Source organism: Musca vetustissima, unplaced genomic scaffold, assembly GCF_032173495.1.
Source record: "Musca vetustissima isolate MV318-11 ecotype Yass unplaced genomic scaffold, APGP_CSIRO_Mvet_v1 utg4996, whole genome shotgun sequence".
Lineage (NCBI taxonomy): Eukaryota > Metazoa > Arthropoda > Insecta > Diptera > Muscidae > Musca > Musca vetustissima.
This window is the reverse complement of record NW_026881007.1, coordinates 132,942-151,328: the sequence shown is the minus strand read 5'-3', so window position 1 is coordinate 151,328 and position 18,387 is coordinate 132,942. Positions and strand designations below refer to the sequence as shown.

General features: G+C 33.7%; 1 protein-coding gene across 1 annotated transcript; it reads left to right on the top strand.

Annotated features, from left to right (window-relative positions):
- The first annotated feature begins 570 nt into the window (after positions 1-570).
- On the top strand, positions 571-18,387 carry LOC133327057 (rabphilin-3A). The gene is made up of 4 exons (XM_061535637.1): positions 571-661; positions 16,283-17,690; positions 17,756-17,970; positions 18,084-18,387. The coding sequence occupies exons 1-4, from the start codon at positions 579-581 to the stop codon at positions 18,385-18,387; spliced, it is 2,010 nt and encodes a 669-aa protein (XP_061391621.1). The 5' UTR covers positions 571-578.

Sequence of the window (18,387 nt, the reverse complement as noted above, 5' to 3'; positions counted from 1 at the left end):
TCGGCATTTTTGTTGTTGTTGTATTTTTTTGCTCCATGTTAAATGGACAACCAAGCAACAGGCAGAATATTGCGATTTTCAATATTCAGTCTGCATTCAACCATTAAACAGGGCGTAACATATTAAACTCTGATGCGCATACGACAGGGACATTTCAAAAAAATTGTGAAAAATATAAAAAAATATTCATTTTTAAATAAAAGAAAATAATAATAATTTAAATCATTTCCAAAATTCCGATGTTAAAAATGTTTTTGAAATTCCCAAATTCCTTTACATCCTAAAAATATGCTACAATTTTTTTCTTCGTCTTAATGGAAATATGTTATAAATAAAGAAAAGAGGAAGTGGAGTTTTATAACTAAAACACATACATACGTACGTTTTATCATAAATCAACAGTTATTAATTATTAAACCATAAAAATAAATAACAAATAATTAAATTCCAAAAATAACCAAAACGAAAATATTATCTTCATTATTATTTTGATAACTAAACTTTGTGAGTGTGTGTGTGAGAGTTTTATTTTTTTTCGAGTGGCTGCTGACTGACTGGCTGGCTGGCTGCATTTGGCCATGGATTTTCGAAGCCTTAATAATGGCGGCAGCGGAAACAGATTTGTCTGTCCCAGCGATAGACAATTGGCATTGAGAGCAAAGTAAGCAAATATACTGTAACTGTAAGAGTGACAACAACAACAAAAAATTATAACGAAATTATGAACAGTAACCATATGTAGTAGAAAGGATACAAAAACAACAACAAAAACAAAAAATGATTACAATGGTGTGGAAAAGTTTACATACAGCAACAAATAAAATGAGAAAATTGAAGGGAAAATCGAAAAATTTTGAATACAAATTTTCCTAAGAAAAGTTTATTTTTAAAATTTTTTGATTTACTAAAAAAAATAATTTTTTCAAAATTTTTTATTTGCTAAAAAATTAATTTTCAAAATTTTTTATTTGCTAAAAAAATTAATTTTCAAAATTTTTTATTTGCTAAAAAAATTTACTTTAAAAATCCACGCTTCTGGACCTCTACTATTCTGAGAATATTTACTTTAAAATTCCACGCTTCTGGACCCTCTACTTTTCTGAGAAAATTTACTTTAAAAATTTACGCCTGTAGCCTTTAAAAACCACGACTCGAGTCTTAATTATACCCCTGAAAATATTCTTTAAAAATCCTCCTGAAAATATTCTTTAAAAATCCACAAAAATCCCCTTGAAAATATTCTTTAAAAATTTACGCTTTTGGGCTTAATTTTCCTCCTGAAAATATTCTTTAAAAATTTACGCATTTGGCCTTAATTTTCCTCCTGAAAATAAGCTTAAAAAATCCACGCCTGTAGCCTTCATAAACCTCCTGTAAATATTCTTTAAAAATCCACGCCTCTAGCCTTAATTAACCTCCTGAAAATATTCTTTAAAAATCCATGCCTTTGGCCTTCATTAACCTCCTGAAAATATTCTTAATTTTCCTCCTGAAAATATACTTAAAAAATTGTTTTTTTTTCGTGCCGACAACTTTTGTCCTTTACTGTTTACGTTTGGAATAAAAACATATCTCCCCTTTTTAGTGCAATATCATACCATACCGCAATCGAGAAGTCTCGTCTGAAAAAAAAACAGCACTCTCACATGTGTGTGTGTGCTTGCGTGTGAAAAGACCCCCTCAAAGTATGCAGTACTTTATTGAAGTACCGAACACATGCTCTGCATTCCCATACCACTCCTACTATGTGTGCATACCTTGTAAAGGCGAAGGCCTTAACCAGGTGATAAAAGAGAAGTCATTGGTAAATAAAAAATAAAAAAAATCATGAACTTCAACTTCAATAAAAGGTAATTGCACAGCAGGAATAGAAGCCAAAGAAGTTCACAGGAGCATGGAAATGAACATAACCACAAATATTTAAATATATATTTTAATTTTTTATTTATTTTAATGGTGACTAAGGAAAAGAAAAAAATTATCCGTTGTTAGGGGGAAACAGAGATCAACTTCCTTTTAAACCAAACAAAATATATTAGGGGGGTTCTGCCTCTAAGATATGTTGATTATCTTACCATTAAGCCCATCCATTAAGGCTCAACTTAAAATTTTTTTGGAAAAAAGCGAAAGAAAAATCCGCCCAAAGCAAATAAACTTTATGTTTAATTTACGGAAAAGCTTTTAAGCCTTCAGACGAATACATGTATTTAATAATAAAAAATATAAAGTACTTATTTAATTGAAAAGTGTCATAAATTCAATTGCAAGATGAGCCTCGAGGCTAAGCAAAAAAAAATTATTTTTTAGGAGATTTAGGAGGTGTCTCATTTTAACATAACAAAAATAAGCATGTTGGCGTTTTCATTTCAATATGAAATTTAATCTAACAGCTTAAAGTCAAATATGTCAAAAATAATAAAAAATCATATATCATGAACTTTAGAGCCTTTAGCCATTGGGAACATATTCTTTAACAAATTAATCATATATCACAAAAAGTTGATCCTTGTTTTGAAAGACAAAATTCTTTTTTTCAAAAGAAATTTAATATCATAAAAATATTCCAAGAACTATCAAAGATATGGCCACATAAAAATGTTTACCAAAAAAAAAAATTGTCAATATGATATTTTGGGTATTTGTGTACTTTTGGCCATAACTTTGACATTTTGTTAGGAAAATTTAATGGAACGTATATCATATTTAAGATAAGAGTGTCTATTTTTTCAGGGAAATTTAATTCACAAAAATATCTCAAATAATTTTGAAGTTATGGCTTCCAGAAGACAGTTACCCAAAAATCCCCAAAAAATACACATTTTGGGTATTTGTGTTCTTACGACCATAATTTTTGTAATTGGGCAGCAATATTATTGAAACTTATATCATTTTAAAGATAAGAGTCTAAATTTTCAAAATAAATTTTATTTATTGCAAATATCTCAAATAATTTCAATATTATGGTCTTTTGAAATCAGTTACCCAAAAAATCCCCAGAAATAAACATTTTGGGTATTTTGGTTCTTTTGGTCATAACATTGGTATTTGGTCATTTTTATTAATAGAATTTCATAAAATTTTGAAGATAAGAGTCTCTAATTTCGAAATAAATTTTTTTTTAGGACAAATATCTCAAATAATTTCAATGTTATGGTCTTCTGAAATCAGTTACACAAAAATCCCCAAAAAATAAATATTTTGGGTATTTGAGGTTTTTTGGCCATAACTTTGGTAGTTGAATAGCAAAATCAAGGAAACTTATATCATTTTACAGATAAGAGTCTCTATTTTCAATAGATATTCAATTTATATTTTTTTCAATTATATTGGCTTTTATATATAAAAACACAAAACTGCCCAAACAATAAATATTTTGGGTATTTGCGTTCTTTTGCTCATAACTTTGGTATTTGGTCAGCCTTTTTAATAAAATTTATATAATTTTGAAGATAAGAGTCTTTATTTTTGATACAAATTTTATTTGGTACAAATATCTCAAATAATTTAAATGTTATGGTCTTTGAAATCAATTACCCAAAAATTCCCAAAAAATAAATATTTTGGGTATTTGTGTTCTTTTGGCCATAACTTTGGTAGTTGAGCAGCGAATCAAGGAAACTTATACCATTTTAAAGGTAATCCTCTCTTTTTTCAAAAGAAATTTGATTTATGAAAATATCTTAAATATTTTTAAATATATTGCCTTTTATAAATAAAAACACAAAAATACCCAAAATGTTTATTTTTTTGGTCATAACTTTGATATTTGATTAGCTATATTGTTAAAATGTATTTCATTTTATAGATAAGATTCTCTGTTTTGAAAGTAAATTTTATTTTGAAAAGTTATCTTCAACAATTTAAATGTTATGGGGTTCTGAAAATCCTTTAACTAATAATACCCAAATTATAGACATTTTGGGTATTTGTTTTCTTTCGACCATAACTTTGTTAATTTGCCAGCTATGTCATTAAAATGTTTATCATTTTAATGCTAAGGGTCACTAGTGTAGGAATTAATCGAAATCTAAAATAAAATCCGTTTAGATTTATGAGTTATGGTCCATTAAAAATATTTTTATATAAAAAAAATATAATTTTGGTATCCCCAAAAATTTGTCCCCAATTTACCCCTCAATGGGCCATCTAAGGTCATGAAATGAGTACTTTAAACACTTCCTCCACATGACATTTTTATGTTCCACTGTACCATTATGCATAATAATCTTTATTAGAATTCCTAACAGGATTATTTCATTAACGCATTATTGTATAGAGATGCCATTGGTTAGCCATTAGCCATAAAGATTTATTAACAGCATAACCTAGAGAGCAGGGAAACACAAAAACCGGGGAAACAATGGGTATAAAAAAATGTTAATTTAACAAATATGTTAACACAAGTTCGCTGCAGGTCACATAGTCATCGAAAATAATGAGGGGTGGGAGAGAAGAAGAATGGGAGAATTTTCTAAAAAAATATTTTTGGTATATATATTTTTCCGCTTTAACTTATAATCTTAATTTAAAAAAAATCTAAAAAAAAAAAATTTTTTCAAAATTTTCCCTTAATTGTCATACCTCCCCCTTGTCAAATGTGTTACTACTTCTGGGTAAATATATGAATAGTCATCTAGCGCCCATCATTAATGACTTTGTGTACATGATTTGTCACTGAGTTAGAGATAAAAGGCAAAGGAGAGAGATATAGGCAGGGAGTGAGAGCCAAAGAGCAGTGTGAGTGCATAAACGGGGTCACTACTAATTAAGACAAGAAGAATTTCATCTTTGTAATGCGAACATTTTAACACATTGCATGCACTGGCTTGCACAGGGTTGCCAGAATTTTTTTTAAACGACCATTTTTTCAATCAATCAAGATGAAGAGTTACTGGCTTTTTAACAAAGACGATCATCTCCATTTGGTCTCTTAAAAATTAAACCAAATTGGCAACCCTGCCTACACACAACTCCCACTTACACAGCAGCAGCATCATCACTGTGTTAGTGGAATGCAATAAAGACGACGACGACGCCATTATTTGTCAATGAGCGGCGCAACAAGGATGCTGTTGATGCGGTCACTGACGCCGTTAATGTTCCGTTATTATTGACGCCAACTGCTAAGCTCTTTCTAATGTATGTGTGTGTGAGTGAGTGGGTGAAAGTATGGCGGAATGTTTGCCCTAAGTAAGTGTTTCTTTGATAGTGGAATGTTTTCTTATTGGCGTCTAAATGTTTAACAAGAAAGTTTTGTCATTTATTGTTGCTCACAATTCTATTTCAAAATTCTGGCATTCGTAGCATGAATGGACAAGAGAAGTGTGGTGGCTGGTGTTATATATCCCCGCCCACCAGGTTTCCATTGTTTAATTCTTAATAATTTTAATTGACTTTATATTATCGTTTACGGTTATTGGTTGTGGGAGAAAAATAATGAGGAATTAGATGCCGAGGGAGAAAGAAAGAGAGAGATAGGGGTAGGAGAGAATTTATGGTGTTAATTAGTAATTAATATTTTTTATTGGCTATTTATTGGTTATGACTGTGTGTGCGGGGTTAGAATGCAAAAAATCCGCAAAACTGTGAGGGGTCTTGTTAATATTTAATAGGCTCCTTAAAGTATGCTTTAAAATTACACTTAATTAAGCAATTAATAATAAGTATACGCTATAGGATCTCTTAATTAATATTAGTTATACGACAGAAGGGGGATATTAAGGGAGGAGGATATTAAGGTCATTAAAGTGTGGATTTTTAAAGTAAATTTTCGGAGAGAAGTAGAAGTTCCACAGTCGTGGAGGTTTAAAGTAAATTTTCTCAGAGAAGTAGAAGTTCCGCCGACGTGGATTTTTAAATCAAATTTTCTCAGAAAAGGCGTGGATTTTTTAAGTAAATTTTTGAAGTAGAAGCCGACAGGCGTGGATATTTAAAGTAAATTTTCAGAGAGAAGTAAAGAAAACATTCAGAGAAATTAGAAGACACACGGGCGTGGATTTCAAAGTAAATTTTCAGAGAGGAGTAAAGAAAACATTCAGAGAAATCAGAAGGCACACGGGCGTGGATTTCAAAGTAATTTTTCTGAGAGAAGTAAAGAAAAATTGAGGCTAGATGCGTGGATTTTTTAAAGCATATTTTCAGGAGAAAAATTTTTAAAGAATATTTTAAGGAGGAAAATCGAAACTAAAGGCCTGAATTTTTACAGAATATTTTCAGGAGGAAATTTAAGGCTAGAGGCGTGAGGAAAATAATTAAGACCAGAGGCGTGGATTTTTAAATTATATTTTCCCGAGAAACATTGAGGCTAGTGGCGTAAAGCATATTTTCCAGAGAAACATTGAGGCTATAGGCGCTGATTTTTATATTTATATTTTAGGAGTGGAATGGAAGCCACATTCGTGTATTTTTAAAGCATATTTTCAGGAAGGAAATGGAGGCTAGAGGCGTGGATCTTTAAATAATATTTTCCAGAGGAAAATTGAGGCTAGAGGCGTAGATTTGTAAAGCCTATTTTAAGGAGGAAAATTAAGGACTATTTTAAAAAGGAAAATCAGGAATAAAGGCGTGTATTTTTAAAGAATATTGTCAGGAGGAAAATTAAGACGAAATCCATGGATTTTTAAAGAATATTTTCAGGCGATTTTTTTTGTGGATTTTTAAAGAATATTTTCTGGAGGAAAATTAAGACCAGTAGAGGCATGGATTTTTAAAGAATATTTCCAAGAGGTTAATGAAGGCTAGAGGCGTGGATTATTAAAGAATATTTTCAAGGGGTTAATGAAGGCTAGAGGCGTGGATTTTGAAAGAATATTTTCAATTGAAAAATAATACCACAAACATCTATTTTCACAGCATATTTTCAGGGTGTAAAATAATTCCACATGCATCTACTTTTACAGCATATTTTCAGGCTGAAAATTTATTCCTGGACATTTTCAGCAGCAATTTTTTTTTGTAGAAATTTCGAAGGCCCATTTCATTAACATATTTTTTGTGTGGTTTACTTTGTTCCATTTCTATTTTTATTTCTCATATCCGTTTCCACTTGTCTGTTACTGTTGAAATCCTGTTGTTGGGTGTCATTTGTTTTGTTTTTTTTTTGTCTCATTCTATTATTCAATTCTTGTTAACTGCCAGTAAATTGTCGTCGAAAAAAAATCAGAACAGAATATTTTTTATGAGTTTCTTTTGTCATTCAGCTGTCCAATGTAGACGTTGAGCGCTGTAAAATGTTTTACAAATGTTTTGATATAATCATCAGATAGACAGGCAAAGCCTTGGGCGAATCGCACGATCAGATATTTTTACATCATGTTGTGATTTTATGCCATGGGGCGACGGACTATTTATATTTAAGCAATATTAAATATGCATAATATTTAAATTTTTAGGCCCAATATTTGTAGTTTTTTTACAATTCGGGATAGTTTATTTTAAAAAAAAACAGCTGATAATTTTAAATTACAACTCCTAAATGTATGCTTTGAATTATAATTGATGTGTGGTAGCAATTAATTATTTCAAATCTCGAAGAAGCTCCTTAAGATATGCTTAAAAAATTACAAAAGCTATTTAAAACTCCTTCGACAATAAGTGCTTCCAAAGGATTTACAGTTATTAGCAGAAATATCCTTCCCCATTGTCCTGTAACTGTACTGCATTTATGGTTACTATCCCAAGGTTGTGTTAAGGATTAAATCCACAACAAACAATGACAATGTTTTTGTTAGATAATAGACTTTTTCTTGTGCAGACTTCATGTGGCTAACACATAGTTCCCTTATCCTCTCCATTCCTCCATTGTATATTGTTTCCTATTTCCTTTTCTATTAAACCTATTATAAATCTTCTCTTGGGGGAACCAGCATGGCGAAGTAATTCAATATTTTGCCTTGGATTTCAAAACCTTGAATGCGCTATGGTTAATAAGAAATCAAACTGTATTTTCAAGGATCCTTTTGCTTTCTCCTTCGAAGGCCAATTACGAAAAAAATGCAACAATCAGCTGATACATGCAACAGATTGCCTGAAAGTATGCTTTAAAAGTTGTTTAATGCCTATTTTATGGTATTAAAAAGAATAAATAAAAATTCATATCTGGAACTAAATTGTCTTAATTTTTCTCCAGAAAATATGCTTTTAAAATCCATGTCTTTAGTCCTTATGTTCCTCCTTAAAATAGTCCTGATTTTCCTCATGAAAATATGCTTTAATAATCCACGCCTTTGGCCTTAGTTTTCCTCCTGAAAATATTCTTTAAAAATCCGCGCCTTTGTCCTTAATTTTCCACCTGAAAATATTCTTTAAAAATCCGCGCCTTTGTCCTTAATTTTCCACCTGAAATATTCTTTAAAAATCCACGCCTTAATTTTCCTCCAGGAAATATTCATTAAAAATTCACGTTTCTAGAGTGAGGTTAATGTACCTCTTGGAAATATTCTTTAAAAATCCACGCCTCTAGCCTTCATTAACCCTTGGAAATATTCCTTAAAAATCCACAAAAATGCCCCAGAAAATATTGTTTAAAAACCCACGCCTTTGGCCTTAATTTTCCTCCTGAACATATTCTTTAAAAATCCACGCCTCTAGCCTTCATTAACCCTTGGAAATATTCCTTAAAAATCCCCAAAAATGCCCCTGAAAATATTGTTTAAAAACCCACGCCTTTGGCCTTAATTTTCCTCCTGAAAATAGTCTTTAAAAATCCACGTGAAAATCCTCCTGAAAATATTCTTTAAAAATCCACGACATTGGCCTTAGTTTTCCTCCTGAAAATATTCTTTAAAAATTAAAAATATTCTTTAAAAATCCACGACATTGGCCTTAGTTTTCCTCCTGAAAATATTCTTTAAAAATCCACGATACTGGCCTTAATTTTCCTCCTGAAAATATTTTTTTAAAAATTAAAGCCTTTGGCCTTAATTTTCCTCCTGAAAATAGTCTTTAAAAATCTTTAGTTTTCCTCCTGAAAATATTCTTTAAAAATCCACGACATTGGCCTTAGTTTTCCTCCTGAAAATATTCTTTAAAAATCCACGACATTGGCCTTAATTTTCCTCCTGAAAATATTCTTTAAAGAACCACGTCTTTGACCGATTTTCACCAATTTCAATAGGGCCAATAGGTCATTGGACCAAATAAGTGACCTATGCCTAATTTCATCCAATTCGGATCATAAATGCGACCTGTACTTTGTCAGAGAGAAGGACGAATGGACAGACGGACATGCATAAATCGAATTAAAAAGTGATTCTATGCATATTCTCAAAAGGAACCATGGGTCTATCTCGATTCCTATTGCCTGTTACAAATATATGCACAAAGGTATAATACCCTGTACCACAGTGTGGTGAAGGATATACAAATCCACGCTTATTGTAGCTCCTTTAAAAATTATTTTAAAAAATTCCCACCTATAGTAGGTCCATTAAAAATTAATTTACCCTACAAAATTTAAAAATCCAAGCCTTTTGTAGCTATCTTTAAATTTTCAAAATGTGAAGCATACTTTCAGGCGTTGTTTTTGATATTTTTCAGCTGATTGCTTCATTTTCTGCTCTTTTTGCCTTTAAATTTAAAGTATTTTTAAATCGAAATCTGCAATTCAATTTTAACAAATTGTCTATATTCTGTAAAAACCACAAATACCAATAAATGTTTTTTTCTTGATTGGAATAACCACATTTATTCAATGAATAATCAATGAACACCAAATGCAAAGCATATTTTTTGGGGGGGGGGGGGTGTATAACAAGAAAAATATGTCTCTCTGTCTCTCCCCATGCACAAAATGAAAAAAAATCGGACCTCACGTCTCTGGTAAAACGTTAAATTGTGAATTCCGATTACGTGTTTGTAGCAAAAAATGCCGACATACAGTTGTTCGGCTTTTTGCATGGCTGTGGGCATATCAAAGTTAAATACTGGTTTCCCAGATGATTCCGTGCATGAAAAAATCAACGACAACGTTTGTGTGTATGTCTGTGCAGATCCCTTGGGAGTTAGGGGTTAATGGCTTTGTGTTGTAAGTTTTTTTTTCAAGCTTTTTCCGTCTACCACCACCCACCCATCCGATTTTAGCAAACAAGTAGGGAAAAAATTCACATCAGTAAGCAAATAGAATGCCTGGCATAATAATGAGAATGCAAAAACGAAAAGAAAAAAGTAAATAAAAGAACTAAAATCGGGAGTGCGGATGTGCTTCCAGGATTCACCTTTTTACGTTGAAACTCCTTTATGATATGACATAAAAGTTTTACACTTTTTTATCTTCGTCATCATCATCATCACAGCATAGCAACTAAATTAAGTTAATCAAAACTTTATCAGCCAGCAACCTTTAGGAGTAAAATTGAGACACCCAGAACTTCGAGATGCGAAACTTGTCTAATTTCCATTTAACACCAGGAAATGAACAAAGTTCCGTCACCTTTTTTGACACACTTAGACAAATGAAGTTGGAAGTGTAAAATGAAGAAAATTATTAGTACAACATTGCATGAAAAGAAAATCAGGATCGTATAGAAGTTCTACGATTAGAAAAAGGTAGGGAAATACAATTTTTTTCCGAATAAAGGTTATGAGAAAATTTAATAATCCGAGATTTTTGAATTCGCAACAATCATACGCAACATATTTCTGTATTATTAATAGTCATACGCTCCAATGGGCCAGGAATTAATAATAATTATACGACACCCTATCCATAAATTAAAAAATACGATTTTCTCGCAGATTAAGAGACCTATTAACGTAAATTTACCCGGGGAAATAAAAGGTTCACTGGCGTGAATTTTTATAGGCGTGGATTTTTAAAGTAAATTTCCTCAGAGAAGTAGAAGGTCCAAAGGCGTGGATTTTTTAAGTAAATTTCCTCAGAGAAGTAGAAGGACCAAAGGCGTGGATTTTTAAAGTAAATTTCCTCAGAGAAGTAGAAGGACCAAAGGCGTGGATTTTTAAAGTAAATTTTCTGTGAGAAGTTGATGGTCCACAGACTTGGATTTTTAATGTAAATTTCCTCAGAGAAGTAGAAGGACCAAAGGCGTGGATTTTAAAAGTAAATTTTCTGTGAGAAGTTGATGGTCCACAGACTTGGATTTTTAATGTAAATTTCCTCAGAGAAGTAGAAGGTCCAAAGGCGTGGATTTTTAAAGTAAATTTCCTCAGAGAAGTAGAAGGTCCAAAGGCGTGGATTTTTAAAATAAATTTCCTCAGAGAAGTAGAAGGTCCAAAGGCGTGGATTTTTAAAGTAAATTTCCTCAGAGAAGTAGAAGGTCCAAAGGCGTGGATTTTTAAAGTAAATTTCCTCAGAGAAGTAGAAGGTCCAAAGGCGTGGATTTTTAAAGTAAATTTCCTCAGAGAAGTAGAAGGTCCAAAGGCGTGGATTTTTAAAGTAAATTTCCTCAGAGAAGTAGAAGGTCCAAGGCGTGGATTTTTAAAGTAAATTTCCTCAGAGAAGTAGAAGGTCCAAAGGCGTGGATTTTTAAAATAAATTTCCTCAGAGAAGTAGAAGGTCCAAAGGCGTGGATTTTTAAAGTAAATTTCCTCAGAGAAGTAGAAGGTCCAAAGGCGTGGATTTTTAAAGTAAATTTCCTCAGAGAAGTAGAAGGTCCAAAGGCGTGGATTTTTAAAGTAAATTTCCTCAGAGAAGTAGAAGGTCCAAAGGCGTGGATTTTTAAAGTAAATTTCCTCAGAGAAGTAGAAGGTCCAAAGGCGTGGATTTTTAAAGTAAATTTCCTCAGAGAAGTAGAAGGTCCAAAGGCGTGGATTTTTAAAGTAAATTTCCTCAGAGAAGTAGAAGGTCCAAAGGCGTGGATTTTTAAAGTAAATTTCCTCAGAGAAGTAGAAGGTCCAAAGGCGTGGATTTTTAAAGTAAATTTCCTCAGAGAAGTAGAAGGTCCAAAGGCGTGGATTTTTTTGGTCCTATTTTAATTAAGTGGTCCCTGAAAATCATTCGATTTGCACGAATTTTGGCATAGTCCCTGAAAATCATTCAATTTGCACGAATTTTGTCATAGAATTAAGTCTAGAATGATGTGAGTTAAGTTTCCTGAAACTCGGTTCAGATTTAGATATAGCTCCAATATATATTTTCGTCCGATTTTATGTAAATGGTGCACTAAAGATGGAAAAATACGTTTGGATTTTTTAAATAATTTTTTTCAAACTGAACAAAATTCCTTGGATTTTTTAAATAGTTTTTGTAAGATTTTTTATTAATTTTTTTCAAGTTAAAAGTTTTTTAACTATTTTTTTTTAATGGAAAAAAATGCTTGGATTTTTTAAAACCATTTTTACGTGTTGAAAAAAATCCCGGGGTTTTTTTAGTGACCTATCACAAAATTACAGTATTTATTTACTCAGTCCCCCAAAAGTATGCTTTAATAAAACAGTTTATCATGTAAATGATTTGTTTTCCCTTGCCTGTTTAAACACAACACAGGTGAATGGGAATATAATGGGATTTATTATCCATAAATTCTCATTTCCCCATTCCAATTGGAATATTTTCTTTCATTTTTTTGAAATTGGATTTTAACAAAGACAATTACTTTTTATTATTGAATCCTGCAAAATAACAACAACAACGGCAGCAACAACAATGATAGTAATGACCATGCTTTGCCCATCAGACCCCTCTCTGTTTTAAATCTGATGGGGGGTTTCTTTCAATTCAATTGTGTGTGTGTGTGTTTAACTCCCTCTCTTTGCCTTTCTCTTTGCATTTCCCCTTCTAATGACATATGTCATTTTCGCTTACAGGTGTTTATTTTCCGTTATTGTTACCACGTTTTTATGCCTAAACACATACGTATGTATGCATGGGGGAGGGGGGAGTGTGTGTGTGTGTGGTTTTTATAAAGCAGGCTCGGGCAGAGAATAACAAATTTGCGTTGCGTTGTCGATGTGTGTGTGTGTGTGGGTTTTCAGTTGTTTCAATTGAATGTGCATGAGAGTATGCTTTTATTTACTTTGACAAGAGAGCAAGCGTGCGGGGTTTTGCCTGATGTGGTTATAAAGCCAGTCCGTTATTCAGTCATCATAACAGACTGGTTGGAGATGAATGCATGGTTAGTTTGGTTGGATGGATGGTTGGTTGTTGGGTTGCTTGGGCGTACGGCTGAATGGTTGGTTCTACATGAATAATGGAATACTCAGTCATAATGGCCACGTTTTGCTTGAAGGACCAGTGAAGTGTTGAAGTTTATGTTCATCAGCATAAATTCCTGGGCCGCAGCAGGAGGAGAGGAGAGGGTGGCAGTTTTCAGTTATGACTGACGCACTGTTTGACAGTAGACAATAAGGCAACAGCAAAAGCCATCCAACCCACACACACACACACACACACGAATGAGCGATTGTTGTTGTATTTGAATTTTGCCAAAGGTGAAATATTTTTGTTGTTGTTGTCTGGTGCTGATATTACACTGCGGCTTAGTTTAAGGTCGGTCGTTGATTGTTGTTCCGCACATAGTTAAAATGTTGGCCTCCGCTTGATTAAATGTGCGGTAGTGCTGGCGATAGCTCCCTTTGTTTATGACTACAAGAACAACAACAGCAACAACAAAAGAGTATTTAGGATTGCAAAAATGACTGCTGGTGTTGATGATGTTGTTGTTGTTTTTTGTTGTTGTTATTAACATTATTTTCTTAACCTTTATTTATTTGCCTCTATCGCCAATGCAAATTTAAAACTGTTTGGGGTTGGAAATCAACAATTCCGCTTGGTATTAATTAAACAGCTAAAATCCGAAATTGATGAACTTGAAAACAAAAGTTCAGAAAAGCAATAAAAAAATAAATAAATTTTCAAAACAAAGAGAGGTAATGGAATTAATTAAAATTTTTTTTTAACAAGAAATGGATTTTTAAAAATTAATTTTTTTTTGCCGGGGATTTTTTAATTTAAATTGATTTTTTAGAGACCAACAAAAGGCGTGGATTTTTATACCCTACACCACACTGTGGTCCAGGGTATTATGTTTGTAACAGGCAAAAGGAATCGAGATAGGCCCATGGTTCTTTTTGATATTATGCATAGAATCACTTTCTGAGTCGATTTATGCATGTCCGTCCCTCTGTCCATGTTAAATTGTAAACAAAGTACAGGTCGCAGTTTTGATTCGAACCGGATTAAATTTGGCATAGGTGATTTATTTGTACCAAGGACGAACTCTATTAAAATTGGAAAAAATCGCTTTAGATTTCGATATAGCTCCCATATATATTTTCGTCCGATTTAAGGTAAAATGTGCACTAAAGTGGCTATATATCCTTCGATTTGCACGAAATTTGGCACAGCGTACTGAATTAAGTCTAGAATGATGTGTATTAAGTTTCGTGAAAATCGGTTAAGATTTCGATATAGCTCCCCTATATATTTTCGTCCGATTTTATGTAAATGGTGCATCAAGGTCCCTATATATCATTCGATTTGCACGAAATTTGGCATATCGTACTGAATAAAGTCTAGAATGATATGTATTAAAATTCGTGCAAATCGGTTCAGATTTCGATACAGCTCCCATATATATTTTCGTCCGATTTTTGGTAAATTGTGCACCAAAGTCCCTGTATATCCTTCGATTTGCACGAAATTTGCCATATCGTACTGAATTGAGTTTAGAATGATGTGTATTAAGTTTCGTGAAAATCGGTTCAGATTTAAAAATAGCCCACATACATATTTTCGTCCAATTATATGTAAATGGTGCACGAAAGCCTCTATATATCCTTCGATTTGCACCAAATCTTACACAGCGTACTAATTTGGGGGTGGAATCATGTCTACCAAGTTTCGTGAAAATCGGTTCAGATTTCGATATAGCTCCCATATATATTTTCGTCGGATTTTTGGTAAATAGTGCACCAAAGTCCCTTTATATCCTTCGATTTGCACAACATGTGGCATGGCGTACTGATTTGAATCCGGAATGATGTGTTCTGAGTTTCTTGAAAATCGATTCAGATTTAGATATAGCTTCGATATTATCGATCGATTGTAAGTAAATGCAACAATGACCCTATATATGGCTGATAGGATTAAAACGTACTGTAATTAGTATAAACTAACCTGTGGCAAGTTTCGTTGAAATCGGTCCCGCCCGACTTTACTGCTTTCCTTACTGGTTTTTAAATTAAGTTTTCAATTTTTTTTTATTAATAAAAATTCAATATTTTTATTTTCTACCTCTCTTCAACTTAATCACTGCCACCGCCCTCATAAATTCTCCAACAATTTGATGTGATTGTTCCCATTGCTACCATAAATTTTAAGTAGAAAAGAAATATTATCTTAAACCCCTACTTCGTGTTCTTCTTCTTGCTATGTGGTTCTTTGTCCTTTCTCGTACCACCCACACATTTAAATTGTCTTACCTTGGGGTACAATTCTGACATGGCTGTTAAGTTGTTTTAGGCGTTTTGTAAAAGGACAGCCGAACAGATTCGGTGTGTTCGGTTGTTTTATTTTGGGTCAAAACACAATTTTTTTTTTGTATTTAACAAATTTTGTTGTGTTGTCCTGGTCGAGGAAAGGGATAATTGCCATTTAATGGGATACGAATTAATTCCAAAGAAAATGTTATGTTTTTATTAAACATAAATTTCGGTTTTTTTCTTCTCAATTTTTAAAAGGTTAGGGTTATGGTTTATGTAAAGGAAACAACAATTACAACAATCTTATGTTGTTGTTGTTTTGGGAATTTTGTTAAAAATTTATTAAATAAAATGAAAAATGATTTTGGGTAAGGTAAGAATAGAGTTTTGTTGTTGGCGGGTTGACAAGACGATAAATAGGTTTCGATGAAGCTTTTTTTCTCAAATGCAAACTATTTGAGGGTATCAAAATTGAATTAATTTTTTAAAGCATACTTTAAGGAGTCTTTCCTTTGAAATTAAATTAAAAAGTCCACACCTATTGTAGGTACCCTAAAAACTTAATTTAAAAAAATCGACTGATCTCTGAAACATTAATTAAAAAAATCCAGGCTTTTGGTAACTACCTTAAAAATTAATTTAAAAAGATCTCCAAAAAAATACACCCTAAAAATCCCCTAAAAATCCACGCCTATTGTAGGTACCCTAAAAATTAATTTAAAAAAGTCCACACCTATAGGAGGTACCTCAGAAATTAATTTTAAAAAATCCACGCCTATTGTCACTAATATTTTTAAATTTTCTCGTTGCCCCTAAAAGTATGCTTTGAAAAAATAATAATTTATTTTTTAATTTTTTTCATTTCGTCGATTTTTTTTTATTATTTTTTTCCTTTCATTTCCAGATTACGTGCCGGTTGGAACAGTTCCCAAGTTCATGAACCCCTACGACCCGAAGAACAAGCCGCCATCATCTCTGTCATCCAGCGTAATGAAGAAATTGAAAGTGCCGAGAGGCAGCGTGTCGGACGTTTGGTCGATCGTGTGGAAAAAATAAAATCCCGTGCCGTCGAAAAGGGACCCAACTGCTGCCGCCTCTGTGGCGATGCCTTTGGCATTCTGCGAGCTCAACGTATCATCTGTGAAGACTGTAAAAAATCCGTTTGCCCCAAGTGTAGTTTGGACATCAGTATACGCTATCACACCGTGGAGAAGACCAAAGAGATATGGCTGTGTCGCATCTGTTCGGAGACACGAGAAATGTGGAAGAAATCGGGTGCATGGTTTTTTAAAGGTCTTCCAAGGTATGAAATACCCAGCTCAACGACATCGACACCCACCCGGCATACAGCATCCACTGAGGCATTGATGGCTCAACGTAGAGCCCTCAGTTGTCAGACAACGCCCACCAGGAATGTAAGGGTTAAAAAGTTGACAATAAGGGTGTGTGATTCGAGTAGTTCCGAAGAGGAGGAAGAGGAGAATAAAACCAAAGATGAAGTGGATGGTGGTGGTGCAAGCAATGCCATGAACCAATTGGCCATTGGTTGTGGCACAACCACAAGTGTCAGCCCCTCGGCCAGCAGTGATATCAGCCCCGGTAAATTACAGCGAGAGGATAGCTTTCGCATGCGCACCTTTGGTTCCATACGCAGTTTCATCGACGGCTCGGCAGGAGAACGAAGACTTTCAAATGCTTTCTTTTTCAATGCCAATCGCTCACAGTCTCGATGCGAGGGCAATGGCCAAACGGAATATGATAACATATCGACAGCTTCCACAGTCTTGACATCCGGCTCACATGGTTCCTCAACAAATCGCCGTGAAAGTGGCAATTTTAATACCAATAATCGTAGGAGTTCTGTGTCCTCATCATGGTCGGTCAGTGATAGTTCATCGGGTACATCGGGATCCATGCATAATCATGCCATGGCGGGTCATCAACAACTGAATGCCCATTGCCGGGACCCCTTACTGGGTTGGCTGGAGGTTTCAATATGTTATCGGGAAAATGATCATGCCTTGGATGCTTGTGTGGTAAGAGCCCGAGATTTGCCACCCATGGATCCAGCGGGTTTAACAGATCCCTATTGTAAACTGAACATAGTTACTGCTGAGGGTAAACCGAAATATTTGCGGTGGCAAAAAACGAAATGTGTCCACAAGACAAGGAATCCAGAATTTAATGACACGCTACAGTTTGTGGGTGTGGAACCGGAAGAGCTGGGTAATGCCTTGCTGTATGTGGCCATATTCGATGAGGATAAATATGGGCATGATTTTTTGGGGGCCGCAAAGATTTGTTTGTCGACGGTGAGTTGGAAAAAATTGAAATTTTTGACTAAATTTGTTTTTTATATAATTTCGATTTTTTGCAGGTCCACAACACCAATCTCTATAGAATATCGGTGCCCCTGGGCCCGGAGGACCAGTATAGCAATGCTGCGGAAATGTCTCAGGAATGGCCACATGGAAAAATGCTAATCTCCCTATGCTACAATACCAAGAAACGGGCATTGACGGTGAATGTAAAGCAGTGCATCGATTTGATACCCATGGATAATAATGGTTCTTCAGATCCGTTTGTTAAAATGTAAGCGTACAGCAAATGCGATAATTTTAATAAAAAAATTAAATATTTTTTTTAAGCTGTGCCTAAAAGTATGCTTCATTTTTATCCTCTTCTTCATCTCCTCTTCCTTTCAGACAAATGAAACCCGATTCCCATCGCAACAAAAAATACAAGACCAGTGTAAAATGGCGAACCCTTAATCCCATCTATAACGAAGAATTCCATTTCGAAGCTGGCCCACATGATCTGAACAAACAATCATTGGTTCTCACCGTGTGGGATAAGGATTTGGGTAAAAGCAATGATTTCCTTGGCAGTCTGGTAATTGGCCATAACAGTAAAGGTGAACGGTTGCAACAGTGGTTGGATTGTATACGGCTGCCGGATCATTATCATGAAAAATGGCATTGCTTGGCCGGTGATAATCCATTGCATTAG